Here is an 18,969-nt window from a genome sequence, read left to right on the forward strand (position 1 = left end):
GGAAAACGAAATCTAAGATAAAGAATTAGAGAATTAAAATCTGCAAATATGTCAAAAAAATCTTTTACAAGGATATTCTCTCGAATTTTTGAAATTGAAAATCTCTTGTTAAACACTTATAAAACAAAACAAATCTTCTTCGAAGATATTATTTAAGAAAATCTTCTACAACAACATTATGTCATAATAAATACACAAATCTAAACGGAGTTTGGAAACATAATATTTGAAAGAAAAAAGCGAGAACAAAATCTAGGACTGATTGTGAAAGAAAATATCAACGTAGTAATTTGAAATAAAGAAATGAAAGATTTGATAATTGTGAAATATATTTTGATTTTGTGCAAAGAAAAGAAGATTATAAAAAAATGCTTGAGTCGCATTTTTGGTGTGTCTAATATTCTTTTTGGTATGTTTTTACTCATGTTGTTTATACTCTAAAATTAAGTTTGATTCTTTATTTTACAAATGTAATTTCCATGCATAAACTGATATGATTGATTTTTGTTTAATCCACTAGCCATATTATCCTACCTTCATGATAATCCACTTGTTAGCTTCTCGATTCTATACTCTTTTTTTTTTTTGTTTTTAACCCTCACTATAAGCCTAAATCGAAAAAACTGTGTTTATCCATGTCTCAAAAAATAAAGAAGCTTTGAAATTGTTTTGAATACAAGTTCTTCAATAAGTGAAAGTGTACCTCATTTTCATAGTTAAAGAATAAAAAAAAAAAAGAGAATAAAGAACAAAAGGGTAGACCGTCAAATGTGTTACACGGTCTACTACATGAAAGAGTTGTATTGAAATTTTAAAGATTATACGCTGTTTGCACTTGTTTTAGTAATGTTTCAGTGGCTACTTGTTTTGCAAACAAACTTTAAGCAAGTGAACTATTAAAGATCTCGTACACAATATTTAATCAAAACCAAGATCATACTTGGCACTCGAGCATTGGAGGGGTACGTGACCCAGCATGAATAAAACTAAGACCCAAACATATATATCATGTGTTGAATTTAGTTATTACACAGGAATCCCTTCTAAAATGGACTCACACTACCTCTTATGAAACTTAATGTAACCTAAGTGCAGGCACCCCAACAAAATACACTATTCAAAATACATGGCAACCAATCACGGCCAGCTGGCAGTGAGAACACTACTTTAAAATATCTTCCCCTCATCTATGTATAGAATTATTAAACATGCAAAACCACACTGCACAATGCGGTCCCCGCCGAAAAGATGCCATCTCCAGCACATAGAGGCATATTCGACAAGAGTGATACATACAATAACACACCCTGATACAGGCACATTCCACACGAGAGATACATACCTCTCCCCCCAAAAAAAAACTGCACACGGGATATCAAATTCAATCCTTGCTGGTTGTTGTAGGTCTCTGGGCACCCGGTGGGGCGGTTGGCCTAGGAAAGTTATAATCAAATTGCATGCCAGCGAAGTGCGGGGCCTCCACGTAGGGGCTCTACATTCATTTGTATCAAAACAAGTATAACATGTCACTCTAAATATTTACATTCAAATAAATCAAATAGAAAGAAAACCTAGCCTAAATTGTATAAAAATATGACAGTATTCTAGCCAAATGAAAAGAAAGAATTAAAGGATCAGCGTGAAATGTTGCACCTGGGATGCAAATGAAGCATCACTCGAAAATTCAGGACTTGAAGATTTGGGTGATGTACTGGGAGAACAAGCATCATTGCTGGTTTCACTTCCATTCAACTTGTGCACTGCCTTATTTGGTACACTTTCATTGTCGTTTCCATTGGCTGACTTAACCCTCTAAATTGGAATCGTGAATTCAGAATCATTTTATAATCAGTATACAATATTGCTAAAATTATATGAAGAGTAGGGAAAGAAAAACCACCTGGAAGATTTTACCAAGAGTTTTCAACCCTTTAGCTCGAGCACGTAGTTCCTCTTTCTTGACACTGTTGTCTTGAAGAACCTAAAGCGAATCACACACGATCTAAATTAAACATAGCCAGCCCCTAAATCTACTTTATGCAACTAAGTGACATTGGCCTAGAAAAAACAACCATTTGACAAACACGGGAAAGAGTGGCTTCAATGTCCGCCACATTAAGCTTCCACAAAGAGTCAATCATTAATTTCTTGTGAGATTGCATGTATTCTTCAAGCTCCTCTTCAGTATAGTCCCCTTCTGAACTGAGTTGCTTTTTCATATCCTCCTGCAATTGGATTAAAGCAATTGCCCCTACAACCACAGCAAAGAAAAAAACATTATCAACCTCCTGCGCAATGTTTTCACATTAGCAAGTCCCGAGAGCCAAAACAAAACAGGTAAGTAGTTAGAGACAAATACTAATCATTCAGTATCACAGACCAAATAAAAGCCTTGATATGGGGCTTATTCGGGAGAAAAAAATATACCAGTACAAATGAAAAAAAAAAAGGAAAAAAGAATCTCTAGTTAAAAGAAGTGGAAGAATATAACGTCCAGCTCCCAGGATCAGAAGGAAGAATTATGAAAGAGATTAATAATTTCTAACAGACACTACAGAGAGGCTTGCACACGAGTACTCTTATTTATAATGAAGATACAATACTAACCAACAAAATCAATACCTAATAAAGTGAAATATTTGGTAAGATATTTCCTTATCAAATCATACCATATCTCTCTATTTAATGTAGCCAACTTACATCTCTAACACTCTCCATTAGGAGGAGCATATATATGTCATTTAAGTCAAACTTGTTATGAACACAGTAGCCCTTGAGGGATTTAGTGAACATGTCTGCAAGTTGGTCACCAGAGTTAACAAAGATAGTGATGATTTCTCTTGAAAGCACATTCTTTCTCCCAAAAAATGACAGACGACATCTCTGTTAGGTCCATTCACAGAAAGACTGGATCTTACTCAATGTGAATAGAAGCTTGACTGTTGCATACGAGTTTCTTGACTGCATTCAAATTTTCATTGTTGGAGGAGTTGCCTAAGAAGGTAATCTCATAAGCAGCTATTGCATTGCATGGCAGTCAACTTTAGCACTGGAACTAGAAACATTTTTTGCTTCTTGCTCCTTTAGGGGGATCAAGTTTCCTCTGATTAGAACATAATATCCAGAAATGGACTTCACGTTTGATGGTGATCCAACCCAATCGGTGTCAAATATGCAATTGCCTTTGTCCTCATATATTAATCCATGGCTTGGTGCATTTTTGTGGTATCGAAGGAGTAGAAACTTTCCAATGACTATCACATGGACCCCTTCAAGAATTGACTAATCACACTAACTGGAAATGTGATACTTGGCCTCATGATATTCAAGTGATTAAGCCTTCTAAGTTGTCTTAAATAGAATTTATTGTAAAGTTGTTGTGTGCTTCTTATTGTACCTAGTTCCTAGATATATCTTTTCATATTCTCTTCTCTTTCTCTCATACATTGTAGTTGATGTCATGTCTCCAAAGTTATTAGAAATATGAGATCCTAAGAAAGGGAAATACACTCTCTAAAATTCATGCTCTATCTTTTGTATTTTTCTCAAGTTATTCATTTATTGTTCGTAGTCATCCGCCACCTGCCACTGTTTGTCGACACTTGGGTCTTATGCACCTCGAGGAGCGTGACATATTGTAAGAGAATGGGTCACACCGAAGAGAATTATTACTCCTTACATGGCTTTTCTGTCAAGGCAGCCAATATTTCAAAATCTAAAGATTCTAAGCCAAAGTTCTTTAATGAAGAATATAAAAAATATCTGAGGTTGAAGTCCGATACCCAAGCATAGTCTTTCACCCATTCTATTTTTGTCAAAAGTTTGCATTTATCAAGCCTTGGAGTGTCAAAGTTCATGGATAATTGATTCAGGTGCTTCTGATCACATTTTTGGTAATGCTTCCTTATTTTCTTCTATCTCTCACCCTAAAATTTCTCATGTTATTACTTTAGCTAATGGATCAAAACTTACTTCTCAGGATGTTGGTCAAATCTCTCCTTAAACCTAAAGCATGTTCTCCTTGTCCCTAATTGCCCTTTTAACCTAATTTTAAAGCACATTTAGGATTAAAGCACAAGTGAACCAAATACCTTTGTGAAGTACTAAAGGAAGTTCAGGTGCAAGCAACAATGGTGGAAGCAATTGATGATGTTGGGGGATTTGTTAGAGGTGGTGTCAATTGAGTATGTGTTTTTCATGCGAGTAGTGTAGGAGGTTAAGGAATAGAAAGTGATGCTTGAACAAGAGTAACAACTCGAACTGGAAGTTTAGGTCAAACCTCTAGAACATCTTCAAAGCTGGAAGAAAAGAAAAAAGTATTTTTCAAAAGAAAGTCATAGACCGGACATTATTAAGGTTACAGAGAGAAACATTCGTAGCTCAAATTAACCAAGAAAAATATATTTCAAGGAATTTGAAGATAATGTATTTCTACCTTGAGTGAGATCATGAAAAAAAGATGTATTCTTAAAGACTTGTAAGGGAATAGGATGAAGATTCAATAGAAATCTGATTATTTAGAAACGAGTAGGGCATGAAGTTAATCAAATGGCAGGTAGTAGGAATTATATCCCCTGAAAATGTTGTGGGACATTATTATGAAGGGTTAGTGGACTGTGCCATAGCAATAACAAATGAGGCAACCTCATTGGTTGCACAAAGCTGGAGAAACTCATGATATTTCGTGGTAGAGATAGTAATATCTAAGACTAAGCAGTGACTTAGGCTACATTGACTAAACCTCACTGCTCCCTAGCTTTGATTTGATACTTTGCTTCAACATGTCCCCTATTCTTAGAGAAGTTGCAAACAGAAAACGTCCACGACCACCACATCCTCCACAATAGGATAAGTGTGAGACAAGGGCAAGAATCCCAACTAGAAGTGGAAGATGATCCAAAAGCATGTAAAGTTAAGAGACGCAACAACTGCTTTTGGACTGTCACTGGTGGGAGCAGTGGGTCCCGATAAATCTGATTTTGATTTGAAGCAAGATCAGGTGGAAGTCCAACAAACCGTGAAGAATTGTCCATATTGATTGTGAAATGTAATACAGATAGATCATCCATTTGATTGATAAAACTCACAAGCAGATCCAAAATACTTTGTTTTTCCTTTTTTACATGAAAGCATAGGTTCACTTTTTTACCAAAGCCTTTATGGGTGGTCAATTCAATCCACCAAGTCTAAAGAAACACCCAACATCCAAAATAAGAGAGAGAAATACAGATATTATATGAAGTTATCACATGATTAGCACCAAGAACCGTATCACAGCTCAGAGAGGCTTTAAAGTAAAAGTTGCTCACCTGTTGCTGCTGTAACTTGAGATTTAATAGAATGCCCTTTGTTTCTAAACCACTCAGCAATAAAAGGCACACCCAAATAAATTGCTTTCTTCCCTAGCTCTTTTGCTGCCTGCCTTGCGTATATGTAGCCAATGGTATTCAACATATCAATCCCATAAGCTGTATAATAACAACTGAATAATTCAGAAAAAGCAACAGTCCTGGTAATGTTATTTTGATATTCAAACACTCAAGATTAGACAAATGATGTAAAGTCAATCTTTTAACCATATCATTATTTGTATACAATTAAAGCAATAAATTTCAATGACTTCTACAACCACAGACTGACATGTGACCTTAAAAAGCATCAAAATGAGATGTAATGTAACCATGAATTGATAATGTAATTTTGCAGCTATATAATGTTTTCATCCTCATGTCTGCATGCCTGGAATTATTCTTAGGGAACAGTACCTGCATTGGATAGCCGGGCTACTTCAGCTTCTGCATGATTTAAAAACTCCTCTTTGTTTCCTTGGAGATATTGGTTGAGTCTATTTTTCAATATCTCTGCAAGCTTTTCTTCTCTTTCCTTTTGAACAACCTGTAGGAAGAACAAATCTGTCAAAACAACAATGAATAAACTACTGCACCTAAGACAGGATAAAGATTTAATTTCTTCAAGATGGCCATGTCAAACTTTTGGAAATAAAAGAAAGATGAACTAGCTATTGCTCACATAAAACTTTTGTTGTTGAAAGAGAAAATTAAATAAAGTGCAACAGATGTCAAAATTGGGTATCTGAAACACTCCTCTCAAGTTGGAGCACAAAAGTCGTATATACCCAACCAGTTACAAATATGATCGATCCTTGGTCCTTTTAGAGACATTGGTGAATATGTTAGCCATCTGCTCACTACAGTTGACAAATCTAGTGGTGATGTCTCCACACTCCAGTTTTTCTCATATGAAATTATATGAAAGTTAGGATTACAAATGTGTAATGCTACTTGGTTGTCACATTCAAGGTGCATTTGGGATTTTTCTATAAATTTAGCTCTTCAAGAAGTTGCTTTAGCCATATGAGCTCACCACAAGTGACTAGTGTCATTGCCTTGCATCTTGCTTCTGCAATTGTTCTTTCAACAACATTTTGTTTCCTACTTTTCCACGATATTAAATTACCCATAACAAGAACACGGTACCATTAAATGGAGTGTCTATCTCTTGGTTACCCTATCAAGTCAGCGTCATAATACCCAACAATTTGAGTATGTCATTATCCTCATAAATGAGGTATTTCGTAGGAGCCTTCTTAATATACTTTAGGATCCGACAACTACATCCCAAAGATTTCACGAGAATTTGAAAATTAACTTACAACATTCACTACAAAAGTGATGTCAAGACAAGTCATAGTGAGGTAATTTAATTTACAAACTAATCATTTGTATCTCCCATGATCAAAAAGTGCTTCTCCTTGGTCAAGTACAAGTTTGACACTCGAATCCATTAACGTGTTCACAAGCTTAACTTTTATCATCCGTGCTTCTTCTAAAATGTTGTGTTTCTTCTAAAATAGTGAGAGGATATTTTCTCTTATATGTGACCAAACCATCCTTGGATTGTGTCACTTTTATTTGGAACTTTTGAGCAAGATATTATTTTAGTTGTACAATACCCTACTTATTACTAGCTATAATAACAATGTCATCCACATTTACAATGAAATAGATACAACCTTGGGAAGAATGACGCTAAAACAAAGAATGGACATCAATTTGTATCATTCCAAACTACTAGATGACAGTCTCAAAACTTTGAGACCATGCACGGGGTGATTGCTTCAGGTCATATAGGAACCTATGCAGACAACATAATACCATATTAGACAACTCCCATTGCGCAACAAATCAAGAAGATTGCTCTGTATAGATTTCTTCATTAAGATCACAATGTAGAAATGCAATTTTAATGTCAAGTTCAAACATAGTCCACTAGTGAACAATTGCAATGGAAAAGAGAAGCCGAATAGATGTCATTTTTGTAATAGATGAGAAAGTGTTAGTATAATCTTGGCAACATATTTTTGTGTATTGTGTATCCTCTGAAAATGACTTGAGCTTTATAGCGATCAATATTACCATCAGGTCTTGTTTTAAGAGTAAACAACTAGTGACACCCAACAATTGATTTGCCATCTGGAAGATGAACCAACTCCCAAGTACCACTACTTTGAAGGGAACACATTCATTGATGATCACTTGTTGCCGCTCTAAGTGAGATAAAGCTTTATCTAAAGATTTAGGAATAGGAATAGAAGATAACAAGTACAATGTATGGTAGAAAACTGATGATAATTGAGGTTTGTATAGTGTGGAGGAGGGTTATGGGTAGAATGTATACCTTTTTAAATAGCAATAGGCCAATCATTTTTGAAGGAGACCAAACCCCATACAGGAGATGGTGTCAGGGAAGGATTAAGCATGACCTCTATATCATTATTCATCAAAGATGGATCCCATACTAGAACTTCAATAGGTCGTGAAGGGTGTTGATATACCTAAAGGTATTGGAGAAAAATCCCGAGTTATGATAGAGTCATTTGGTGGTGATGAAGAAAGATTGACATGTTAAGACCCCAGACGATCTACACCCCATTGGACGGTCTGATGCTAGTAGACCATCCATATGTTTTGATGATAATAAACATTCTATGTGTATTATTTATTTAAATATGATTATTTTATATGGATATACTAACATGTGTTTTTGTTCAGTAGGAGGATCTTATAGATCATTCAATATCTATAGAAAGTCTCAACAATAGACGATCTAATAGACCATACAAAATGAAAATTATGAATTAAGAATGATAACTAAGCCCTTACGATCAAGTTTTTATAGATAAACATTAACCATTTAAAATGTTTTCCAAATGACTATGAAATCTATAATTAAAAATGGTTTATGATCAACAGTCTAACAACTTCTTAATAAGGAAACTAGTGCAGTTATGCATATTTGTCTTGATTACATTCAATTGCCATATATTCAAACATCTTTGAATTGTTTCCTTAAGCAGTTTTGAAGAAGCCCGTCCTGAAGAATCAAGATGAAGATTTGTTGTGAAGATAAAGCAAATATCAAGAAAAGCCTCAACAGTCAAATTGATCAAGCCTATATAAAGCAATAAAATTGAAGAAAACACAAGTGCAATACAAGACTATCTATCTTTACTTTCTAAGGTGTCGTTTGTGGGCGTGTGCAAAAGACTTGTAATCCTTTACTTAGTGAATTTTTGTCTTGTCAGCTTTGATTGTACTGTTTGTCTTCTTTTATTTTCTTGAAAGGCCTTAATCTTAGAAGGAGATTAAGACAGGTTAAACCAAGAGTGGTTGGTGTACTCTCTGTAACATGGAGAGGTTTGTGTACTTCTGATAAGCACTTCTGATAAGCTGGAGAAGGTGTAATCCTTTTTTCTTTAGTGGAACCTCTTAAGTTGTCTGCTTAAGGAGAACTAGACATAACATGTTGTGGTGTGGTTTGCTCAATTTGATACTAGATGGTATAGTCTAGTCTGTTGTGAGAAGGAGTCTACATACTCTATTCAACCCCCGCTATAGAGCCAATTGTTCCAACATGATGGTGGTAAGAAAGTGACTACATATGTCGTCACTCGAATGAACAACTGTATAATACGGAATAGACTTAAAGAAAGGGGCATTAGCAAAGACAAAATACATATGAAGATCAAGAGAGAAACGTGTAAATTCGTTCTGAGACCAATGGTATCTCGTGAAAAATCGTGTTTCCGAAACAACATGGTGTTTTATATTGAGAAAAAAAGGAAACAATATAAGAAATAGACATTTGATATCCTCTAATAACAAAGATATTATATGAGAATAAATAAAAGTGTTCCTAATAATACATATATAATCTAGATACTCTTGATTAATAGGATTAGTTCCTTATTTATATAACTATAACACAAACTATACAACAAGCTTTGTTTTATATAGGTTGATTGCAATATAAAAATAAACGAGATTGTATTCTTATATACATGATATCATGGTTTTCAAACTCGTAGGTTAAGTCGAAAACTTGGACGAGCTTGAGTTTAGTCTATGTGTAAACTCCCATGTAAACTTGATTATGAAGTAGACTGGAGCAAACTCACAAGTTAACTATTGAGTTAGCGAGTCATTGTGAGCAAAAAAAATCATTCAAAATGGCACCAATGACATTGTTTAATCATGACTAAAGATAGCAAAATAGAATCACAAGTAGGGTTTCTTCCCTAATTTTTTCAATTACTAAGTCTACTTATAAGTAAGGTATTTTTGTGTTGTCTCTTAAGATGGCTGATCTAGTTGTACTAGTTGCTTTATAGCTTCTTAGATTCTTTCATTGATCCTACCATAGTATTTGAGACCCTCTCTAATGTCCATGCCCTTGAACAAAATTAGACTTGCGATTTGATTTCTCTACTTAAAGGTAAAGAGTAAATAGTTTTACACTATGAAGGTCACCCTTGATAATTTAGCAGTCCACTCAAGCCTGTTTGGCTGCTAAGTATGGCATTACTAGCCTTTCTTTATGGTGACATGAAAAAAGTGTATAGAGTGCATACATTAGTTTGTTGCTAAAAGGGAGAGTAGTATTGTAACATAGAGAAGACTGCTATTGCGAAAATTAAATACAAACTAAAAATCCAGTGTTATAAATTAGTATATACAAATTGGAGAGTGAAATTCTTAGGCCATGTTTGATTTCTTTCTCTCTTTTTGGTTTAAAAATTGTTTTCTAAATAAATTCACCCACTCAACAAGTGTATCCACAATGTATTAACTTCTGAAAATTGTTTTATCTCATTCTCTTCCTTTTGTTTTTTGGTCCTAGTGCTAGAGTGTGGTGGTGGTGAGGCATAGGCTGCATGATTTTGGAGAAATTTATGATTTTAAAAACCAAGAACAGTTACTGAAAATAGAAATGTCTTAATCACAAAATTAGACATTTACAACATTCTTTTTTCTCTCATTTAGATGTGCATTTAACAAACTATCCTCACAACTAGTTAAGTTAACTAATCAAAATTTCTCTCATCTAAAACCACAAGCCTTTAATCTTTATGTACTTGATCTTCTTAATCACCTATAATTTTCAATCTACCATCTTCTATTTCTATGTCAATTGAATTTCAATAATTTGTCAAAAGAATTTGACAAGCTTTTAAAAATAACCTCATATAACAATTTACATTGTTCATTGCATATCTATAACAACGTATATATTCAACTATAATTACTTATATCAAATCTAATTATAACATAATGTGCAGATTAAAAAAGATTTATTAATTTACAACTTTAATATTATAGAAAAATAAACATCTGTCTTGTTCAATGCACAAATTAAAACATTATTGTCAAGCTCACAATTCAACTCCTAAGAGTTTATGCTTTTAGGTAGAAAAATTGAGTTGACTCGTCAAACTCTATTGTGGGCTCTGGCCAACTTGTATTAACTTTTGAATCAAAAAGCAATTCAACCAGTCTAAAATCAAATATAATCTAGGCCCCCTCAATTAACCACGGCAATAGTGTTTTATTCTGTTGGTACACCCTTTCTAAAGTCAACTAATAAAGCTTATATCAATTACACAAATTGATCAAATTCACACCAATATATCTTCTGCAAAACGAGTTGAAGTTCAGTTGTAGCATGAAGTTTTGTTACTATCAAACCATCAATAACTTGGCATCCTTCTTTTGTCATTATAATGATTACAAACCCCACATCAATTGTTAACCCCAACATCACAAGAACCCACTGTTGTGAAGGAGAAAGGATGCCCACAAAATAAAGGGCTTCAGACAAACAGTAAGAAATAAGCTATTACGTCTTAATATGGAATACTTTCAAGAGAATCACTATTATATCCTTCTAAGATACCATGTTGAAACACAAATGTAAGTATAATTTGCCACATTTTAATAACACCAAGGCTAGACCTTAGTTTTGGAATCAGAATCAGATGTCAAATTGTCATTTTTACAGGGATGCAAATCTATGTGAGTGCAGTTATGGATTGTGATAAGATTTTTAACTTTTATTTGAATGTTATTATAGTTTATTTAAATTATTTTATATTACGTAAATTCTTACTAAGTGCACATTCCCTAACAATCTAGGAGCAAAAAACCAACATAATAAAGAAAAAAATGAAAGATGATGACGAAATTAATAGAAAAAGAACATAACTTACGGGAAAAAAATTGCAGAATGTGAATTGAAAACATGTGAAAAAGCATAAAGAAATAGAGGTCAAAACGTGTAATTTTTTTGTAACAGTCAAGGAATAAAGGATTGAAACCTATTATTATGTTTCTAAAGCAAAAAATGCATTAGAAAATTTGCCAAAAAAACCCTCAACATTTTTTCAGAGGTAAAAATGGGATTTTGTAGCTAAAATCGTGGTAGCACTGCGAAAAAGCTGTTGTTTTGCCCACTATTGCATCTGCAATGGCCGCTAATGCTAATGAATCTGTCACTACCGATCTGTCACAGTACACTATTGACTACTATGATGGATATAACTATCTATCAACAATATAGGGTTAAAATTGTATCAATAATCATGTCATTGGTGTCTTTTTGTAAAAAATTTAATGCGATGAAGCAGTTTGGACAAGTTTAGAGCCACTTCTTTGATAGGTAGATTTTGAGGATTGACAGATGACTATGGTTTTGATTATTTTGTCCAGCTATACTACAATTTGGACTTTTAAAGAAGCAATTTTGACAACCTTGTTTTCTTCCATCCTTGTTAGGGTGGCCCTATTTTTGTAGTCATGCATGTGAATGACAGTACCATAATATTATTTCTGTAAGTAACAATTGGGATTCAAATATTGTTGTGCAAAGCAACAACCAAGGTTATCAATAGCTGATAATGGCCAATAGCTGTGAGCAAAAAATCTGTCCTATAAATATGGTAGAAGCCATGGTGGACTGCACACATGTATATAAACTAAAAAAAAAACAGCAGAAATTGGAAATATATTAAAACCAATATAAAACTAAAATTCATAGCATTCATCAAAGTCTCAATCCCATGATTGTCATCACATAACAAAAAGGCAATACTAAAAACCAAAATGACTCATTACAAACTAATCTTCATCCTCATCCCCCTTTTCTAACCCAATATAATCATTCTCCTCATTATCCAAAGAGACATATCCTTCATCTTCCTCTTCTGATATTTCCAAATTATCATTTGGCAATCCTACTTCTAGTTCTTCTTTCTCACAACTATCTTCTACAGATTCTTCAACTACAACCATTTGTTCCTTCCTAGTTGAAGAAATCTAAAAACAAAAAAAATAATTCTGAAATTTAAAAGAAAAAAATTACAGAAAGGAAAAAACATAGCACTAAATAGAAATAGATGTTTTGTAAAAAGGAAGAAAAAACCCAGAGAACTGTAAAAAAGCAGATAACCAAAATGAAAAAACTTTTGTAAAATAGAGAAAAAGAGAGTAAAAAAATATTACAGTAAAATACAAAGCACCAAATAGAGAAGGAACATCTGTAACAAAAGAGGAAACGAGAGAAAAAAACAATTAGAGAATGTAAAAACAGAACCAAATAGAAAACAGAACATGGCTAAAAAGAGAAAAGGAGAGAAACAACTGAAATGGAGAACTGAAAAAAAAAAAATAACACACAGCACGCTATGAAGAATGTACAAAAAGAAGAAGAAAAGAGGAAAAGAAAAAAGAAACAGACTCAAGAATAAAAACAAACAAACAGGAAGAAAAAAAAAACGAATTAATGAGTCTTAGGAAGAAGTGACCATAGCTCACGTAGCCTGCATTGTTCTGGACACTGGCAAGTTGTTGGTAGGTTGCCAGCGCAGTTAACAAAATAACTATGAGAAGGAGAAGACTGCACTATGGTTCTCTTGAGTTTAGTATTGATGGCAGTTTCAGGGTAGAGCAAACAGTTGAGGGTGTTTGGCTTTTTGGGTTGTTTGAAAATTGGCCAAACTACACCCCAAAAACATTTTTTCACCATGGGTGCCACGAACCACAGCGATGCCATGTCCATGGCAAGCACCACGACAGAAATGTCAGAGATATTTATGTACAAATAGTGGATGGTAACGGTTGCCAATACGACACGCCATACTGTTATGGCTGTGCCATCTGGTATTTAACAACACTGGCAATAACCAAGCGGCTATTCATAGTGCCTCTAATCCTAATTTTCACCAAAGAAGCATATGAAGGCTGATTGTCATTTTGGGAACAAGAATTCAACAGGGCCTTCTAGTAACTGGATATAGGCAAAACAGAGAAAAACTTGTGCCCATCTTCACCAAATACTAAACAAAAATAGAACATTGTTACTAGCTAACATCTACTCTCCTAGCTTTAAATGTTAAAATAGTTACCAGATTATTGTGTTATTAGGTAGCACCTCTTTCTTATACAAGTCCTAATATCTCATTATAATTATAGAGGAAAGAAAACTAACAGTATAGAGTTAGTAATTCCTATTCTTATTTTTTTATAGTAGTGTTGTTAATCCCCCCAGCAATACTGTTGAAACAAAAACTCAGACATAGAAATTGGGAGAGATTGCTTTGTGAAGTTTGCATATCAGTAGCAACTAGTTAGTAATTATCCTAACTAGTTGCTACTGATATGCAAAAAACATGACTAGACTATTGAAGTTATAATTAGTTAAAACAAAAAACAATTAGGCAAGACTAGACTATTAGTGTGTTATAACTAGTTAAAACATGCATGGTCACATTAAGAATCCTATGATAACTAGTGAGAGGTGATGTGTATACACAACAATAAATAAGTGTCACAAAGCAAAGCAGTTTTTATTTATGTTAGAAATATTCCAAGATTTTTAGATATTTCAAGAATGCAGTTTTTTATATAGATATTTCTTATATTTCTAACAAGACACGAGCATATATAGAAAAAGAAGTCAGAAAAGAAAAGAATGCAGTTAGAAGAAAGACTATATCATTATACCCTCATTTTCTCTTGCAACTTTTTAGTATCAAATTGTTCTCCTTCAGTAAAAATGTCCATTGAAGCCATTGATGCCATGGCTAACTGGCCTATATATTCCTCAAAAAGCTCACTACCGAAAAGCATTGCAAATATTGCTGCAGGATCAATAATTGCTTCTCTGAAAAGAATGAGTAAAAGACATAAATTAGCACAAGAGAAATGATTTTATAAAAAAAATGCTGTAAAATTCATTAATAAGATTACAAATTTCCACTTCCTATCATGTTTGATATTCAACTATTAATTAATATCTTAATTTAAAAAAGGAAACTGACGTTGAAATTCCTGATTTTCCATGAGCATCATAAGCTTGCCTTTGACCTGGGTCACTCAGTACTTGGTAAGCCTCACCTAAAACCTAAAAAACCAGAGTATCAAACATGTAGGGAATAACTATTTAACAATATTAAAATTCTAGCTCTACATACATAATATATAATAAAAAACAGTTGAATTAAGAATAATGGTATTAACACATCATGATATTACCTATTTTTTTGAAGACATGTTTGACACATGCAATGGGAAAATTGACAATAAGAGACAGCAGAACAATATAAAACTCCATAAAAATTATAAGCATTTGGTGGTGTATATGTTCATATTCAACAAGGCAAATTCCAATATGCTGACTGGTACTAGAATGGAGAATTCAAGTTATGTGATGTTTTAACATAACATGAACTTGAGAAAAATGGTTGTTGATTTAATGATCACATCGTGAAGAAAAATAAGTTAATGTTGTTAATTTAGTTAGGTGAGGATTCACTTACTCCGGGTGCAAGGCTAGTAGTATATTTAGATCATTAAATAGTTAGAGAGGAAAATTATTTTCACACAATTAACTAGGCAATCCGGGTCGGATGGCATTCAGTACCCTTAAAATTTAAATAGTCCTAAACTGAAATACAATATTCTTGCCTGAAAATTTTGTGCAGCAAGAGGGTCATTTGGGTTTTTATCTGGATGCACCTGCCTTGCCTGCACATAAGGTATTGAAGAAAAGGTATAAATAACATAATCAAACCACTTGGTTTTGTTTTAAATTTAGGTAATAGATAATAACCATCAAAACAGTATGAAATTATATTCAGATTTCCAAAGTCAGACTGCCATTGGATGTACAAGCATTTCAACTTCATTGTACATAAGCTTAGTTGGTATTATATATAGAGAAAGCAAACATCACGAGTGAACAACTCATTTTGAATTCGACAAAATGGACAGATCCAGCCATAGGACATACGCATCTGCTATTTTCTGTCTATTTAAACTGCTAAGTGGGAACAGACGGATCTATTGAGGTTTAACATAGCTTGCAAAGTAAAAGAGTTACGTAGCTCAGCGTAATACCGTATAATCGGGTCAAATAATCAATTTATGAGTTGCATTATTGGATATGAAGAGAGAACAAATACGCGAACAAGAATAAAGATCGAAAAGCTAGAGTGTTACCTTCATGTAATAGGCTTTCTTAATCTCTGCTTCGGATGCCGTAGGGATGACTCCCAGCACGTCATAGTATTCGGTCTCCTTCACCATCTCAAAGCCCAGTTGATTGATCTTCCAATGAGAAAAACCCTCTCCGCCTCTTCTGGTTGTTCTGGACTTCGGAATCCCGGGGACGTTGACTGCGGCAACCGCGCAATTCTATGTGTGAAGCCCTGCCTCCCGGTGGTTCCGACTTTTTACCCTTCCAATCAAAATAGCGTAGCAAGTCCTGATAAATAAAATAACATAACATAAACCATTTATTAAAAAACAAAAAATAAAAAACAGATTCGTGGATAAACACAAGCTCGGTCAAAATATGAGGGCATAATGGGTAAATGAATTTAGAAATTTTAAAAAATATGTTTTTATCTTCTCATTCTAAAATATTATCTTAGTCCTTTCAGCTTTTGGAGACTCTTTTCTGGTCTTTTGTATTTAAATATTGTCATTAAGATTCTTTAACCTTACAACATTTACAAATTTTATACGGCTAATATTTTCCATTTTACAATAATTAATTTTATTATAACAACCAATAAATAATAGTTTTAATTTAATATAAAATTTGAATTAAATCAAATCAATGTGTTCGCTTTAAAAAGAAATTTAATTTTAACTATTTCTCAAAATTAAAAAAATTAAATAAATTATTAGAGAAGTTAATCTTAATTATTACTTTTAATTTTTTAATTTAAAAATATATTTTCTTAAATATTTAAGAGTTTTGTCATAACTAGTTTTCAAAATACCAAAGGTTTAGAGATTGAGATTTAGAGTTAATAATTTAAGATTTATAAAATTAAGATAAGAGGTTTAGTGTAAATGGATAGAGTTCATGGGTTGAGTGTTTATAATTAGAGGTTTCGGATAAGGCACGGGATTTTGGATCTACGGTGGTTTGTGGTTAAGGCAATTAGTTCCTGCACGTACACCCAATTTCACTATGAAAAGACGAAAATACCCTTAAATAAATAGGGTTATATATTATGCATATTTTTTTTTGGAATGTTTTTGGATTTTTTTTTTCCGGAATGAATTTTATGTAATACGGATTTTTTTTATCCGAAATGAGATTTTGAATTTTGAATTTTGGATAAACTTTTCCAGAATGTATTATTTTGAATTTTGGATTTTCATTTTTGGAATAAAGGTATTTTCGAAAATAAAAAATTATGTTGGTGCAGGTTAAAAATGATTGGGTGTAGAAAGAACTTGCCTGTGGTTAAATGTTGAGAATCTTGGGTCTGAGTTCAAGATTCCAGCTCAAGGTCCAATATCTGAGGTTTTAGGTTTCAGGTTGGTGGTCTGGTTTAGGACAATTTCTCCCTGTACCATATCAATTTCAACATGCACCTAATCTCTTATTGAAAATGATAAAAATAACCTTACACAAAAGAAGAGTGTAAATAAAAAATACTTCCAAAACCTTTTATTCAGAAATATTTTGGATTTCGATTTTTAGAACACATTTTTTAAGCATGCGGTCTTGTGTTTAGGGTTTTTTTGGGAGATGGTTAATGTTTGAGACTGTTTCTTCCTACACCTTCATATATTCTTTTCCCACCTCCATAAACTTTTTGATATTCCAAAAATGTTCCTGTGTAATATTTTGGATTATGTAATCCGAAAGTCCTTTTCTAAATCCCTAATTAGCTTTTGGAATATGTAATTTGAAAACATTTTTTTAGATGTATGATTAGTTTATAGATTACATAATTCAAAAGTCTAAATTAACTTTCCGATTATGTAATCTGAAAGCCCTTTTTTTTTCAAATGCGTGTCTGGATTACATAATCCAAAAGTTACTCTTAAATCCAGACTTCTAGATTATACAATCCGAAATACCATTTTTTAAAAATATATTATGGATTAAAAAAAGGGCAATCAGCCCATGGCCACATACTTATGTATGCACACTCAAGTAAGCTCTCTTTAAGTTATTTCCAAATTCGAGATTAACTTTTGAATTATGTAATCCAAAATATGGGAGTGACACAAAAAGATAAAAATGTCTTTTTATATTTTATATGGGATGACAAAAGAACATATAGAGGTGCAGGAAGAAATAATCAATGTAATGTTTTAAGTTAGTGCATGGGGTTAAGGATGTAGATTTTATATAACCTTCGTGCTCCATTAAGAAGTTGATTTTCATCATTGAATATATAATAATTCGCATTAGTAATAAACAAATAAGAAACAAATAAAAATAACAATCAACACCCTCCAACAGATTTGGAACTAAAATTTATAAGAAGTATTATTATGGCATGACAATAAATCTATAATTATAGTTGTTAGATGGAGTAAGAAAACAAACAATATGAGGACTCATTTAATAAATTTTTTTGGAAGCCTACAATTCCCTCCAAGGACAAGATTTCTATTTGGACAAAATTACTTAATAAGCTAAAAAAATATTAGGTATACAAACAACACTATTTAAGATTTTAAGGTTTATGATTTAAAATTTAAATATTACGAGTTAGGTTTTAGAATTTAGGGACTAGGATTTGCAATTTTGTTGTTTTTTTTTTCTCTTATAGTTTGTTGTTTTGATTTCATGATTTTATTTTTTAAAATTATGTTTTTTCTGTGTTTTGCCTGATTTATTTTATTTTTAGTTATTTTTATCATTTTGACATTGGTACATACAATATTGATGTAGATTCTAATAGTTTTAATTTAGATACTTTAACCATACGACTTTAGAAAGTTATGTAAGAAGTAACAATATTTTTGGGTATCACTCACTCTTTTGCAATATGTATACATCTTTCTCGTAGTCATACAATTACTACTAACATTTTAAAAACAATAACTCAGTAGTTTGAGTAACTAATATAAATTTTGTGAAGTTGTTTGTATTGTTTGTACAAGTAGAGTACAAACTATATTCAACTCCCCTTCTAGAACTAGCTATCCCAACAATTTGATTTGATAATATAAATTTGTGTTTTTTTATTTATAGTTATAAAACTAAATTTATTTCTAAAGAAATCAATTTATTATATCTTTTAGAAAAATTAATATATTTGTATTAATATTTTATGGAACAATTTAATTTTAATTACAC

At 32.6% G+C, this 18,969-nt stretch overlaps 1 protein-coding gene across 1 annotated transcript; it reads right to left on the reverse strand.

Annotated features, from left to right (window-relative positions):
- Positions 1-977: 977 nt before the first annotated feature.
- LOC137810468 (DNAJ heat shock N-terminal domain-containing protein) lies at positions 978-16,343 on the reverse strand. The gene is made up of 10 exons (XM_068611732.2): positions 15,855-16,343; positions 15,321-15,380; positions 14,675-14,757; positions 14,358-14,517; positions 5,766-5,895; positions 5,310-5,468; positions 2,073-2,251; positions 1,901-1,981; positions 1,654-1,812; positions 978-1,492 (listed from the first exon to the last, which is right to left on the reverse strand). Exons 1-10 carry the CDS (start codon positions 15,939-15,941, stop codon positions 1,382-1,384), a joined length of 1,209 nt encoding a protein of 402 aa, XP_068467833.1. The 5' UTR covers positions 15,942-16,343; the 3' UTR covers positions 978-1,381.
- Positions 16,344-18,969: the final 2,626 nt, after the last annotated feature.

The sequence above is a fragment of the Phaseolus vulgaris genome, chromosome 2, assembly GCF_051622355.1.
Source record: "Phaseolus vulgaris cultivar YP4 chromosome 2, ASM5162235v1, whole genome shotgun sequence".
Classification (NCBI taxonomy): Eukaryota; Viridiplantae; Streptophyta; class Magnoliopsida; order Fabales; family Fabaceae; genus Phaseolus; species Phaseolus vulgaris.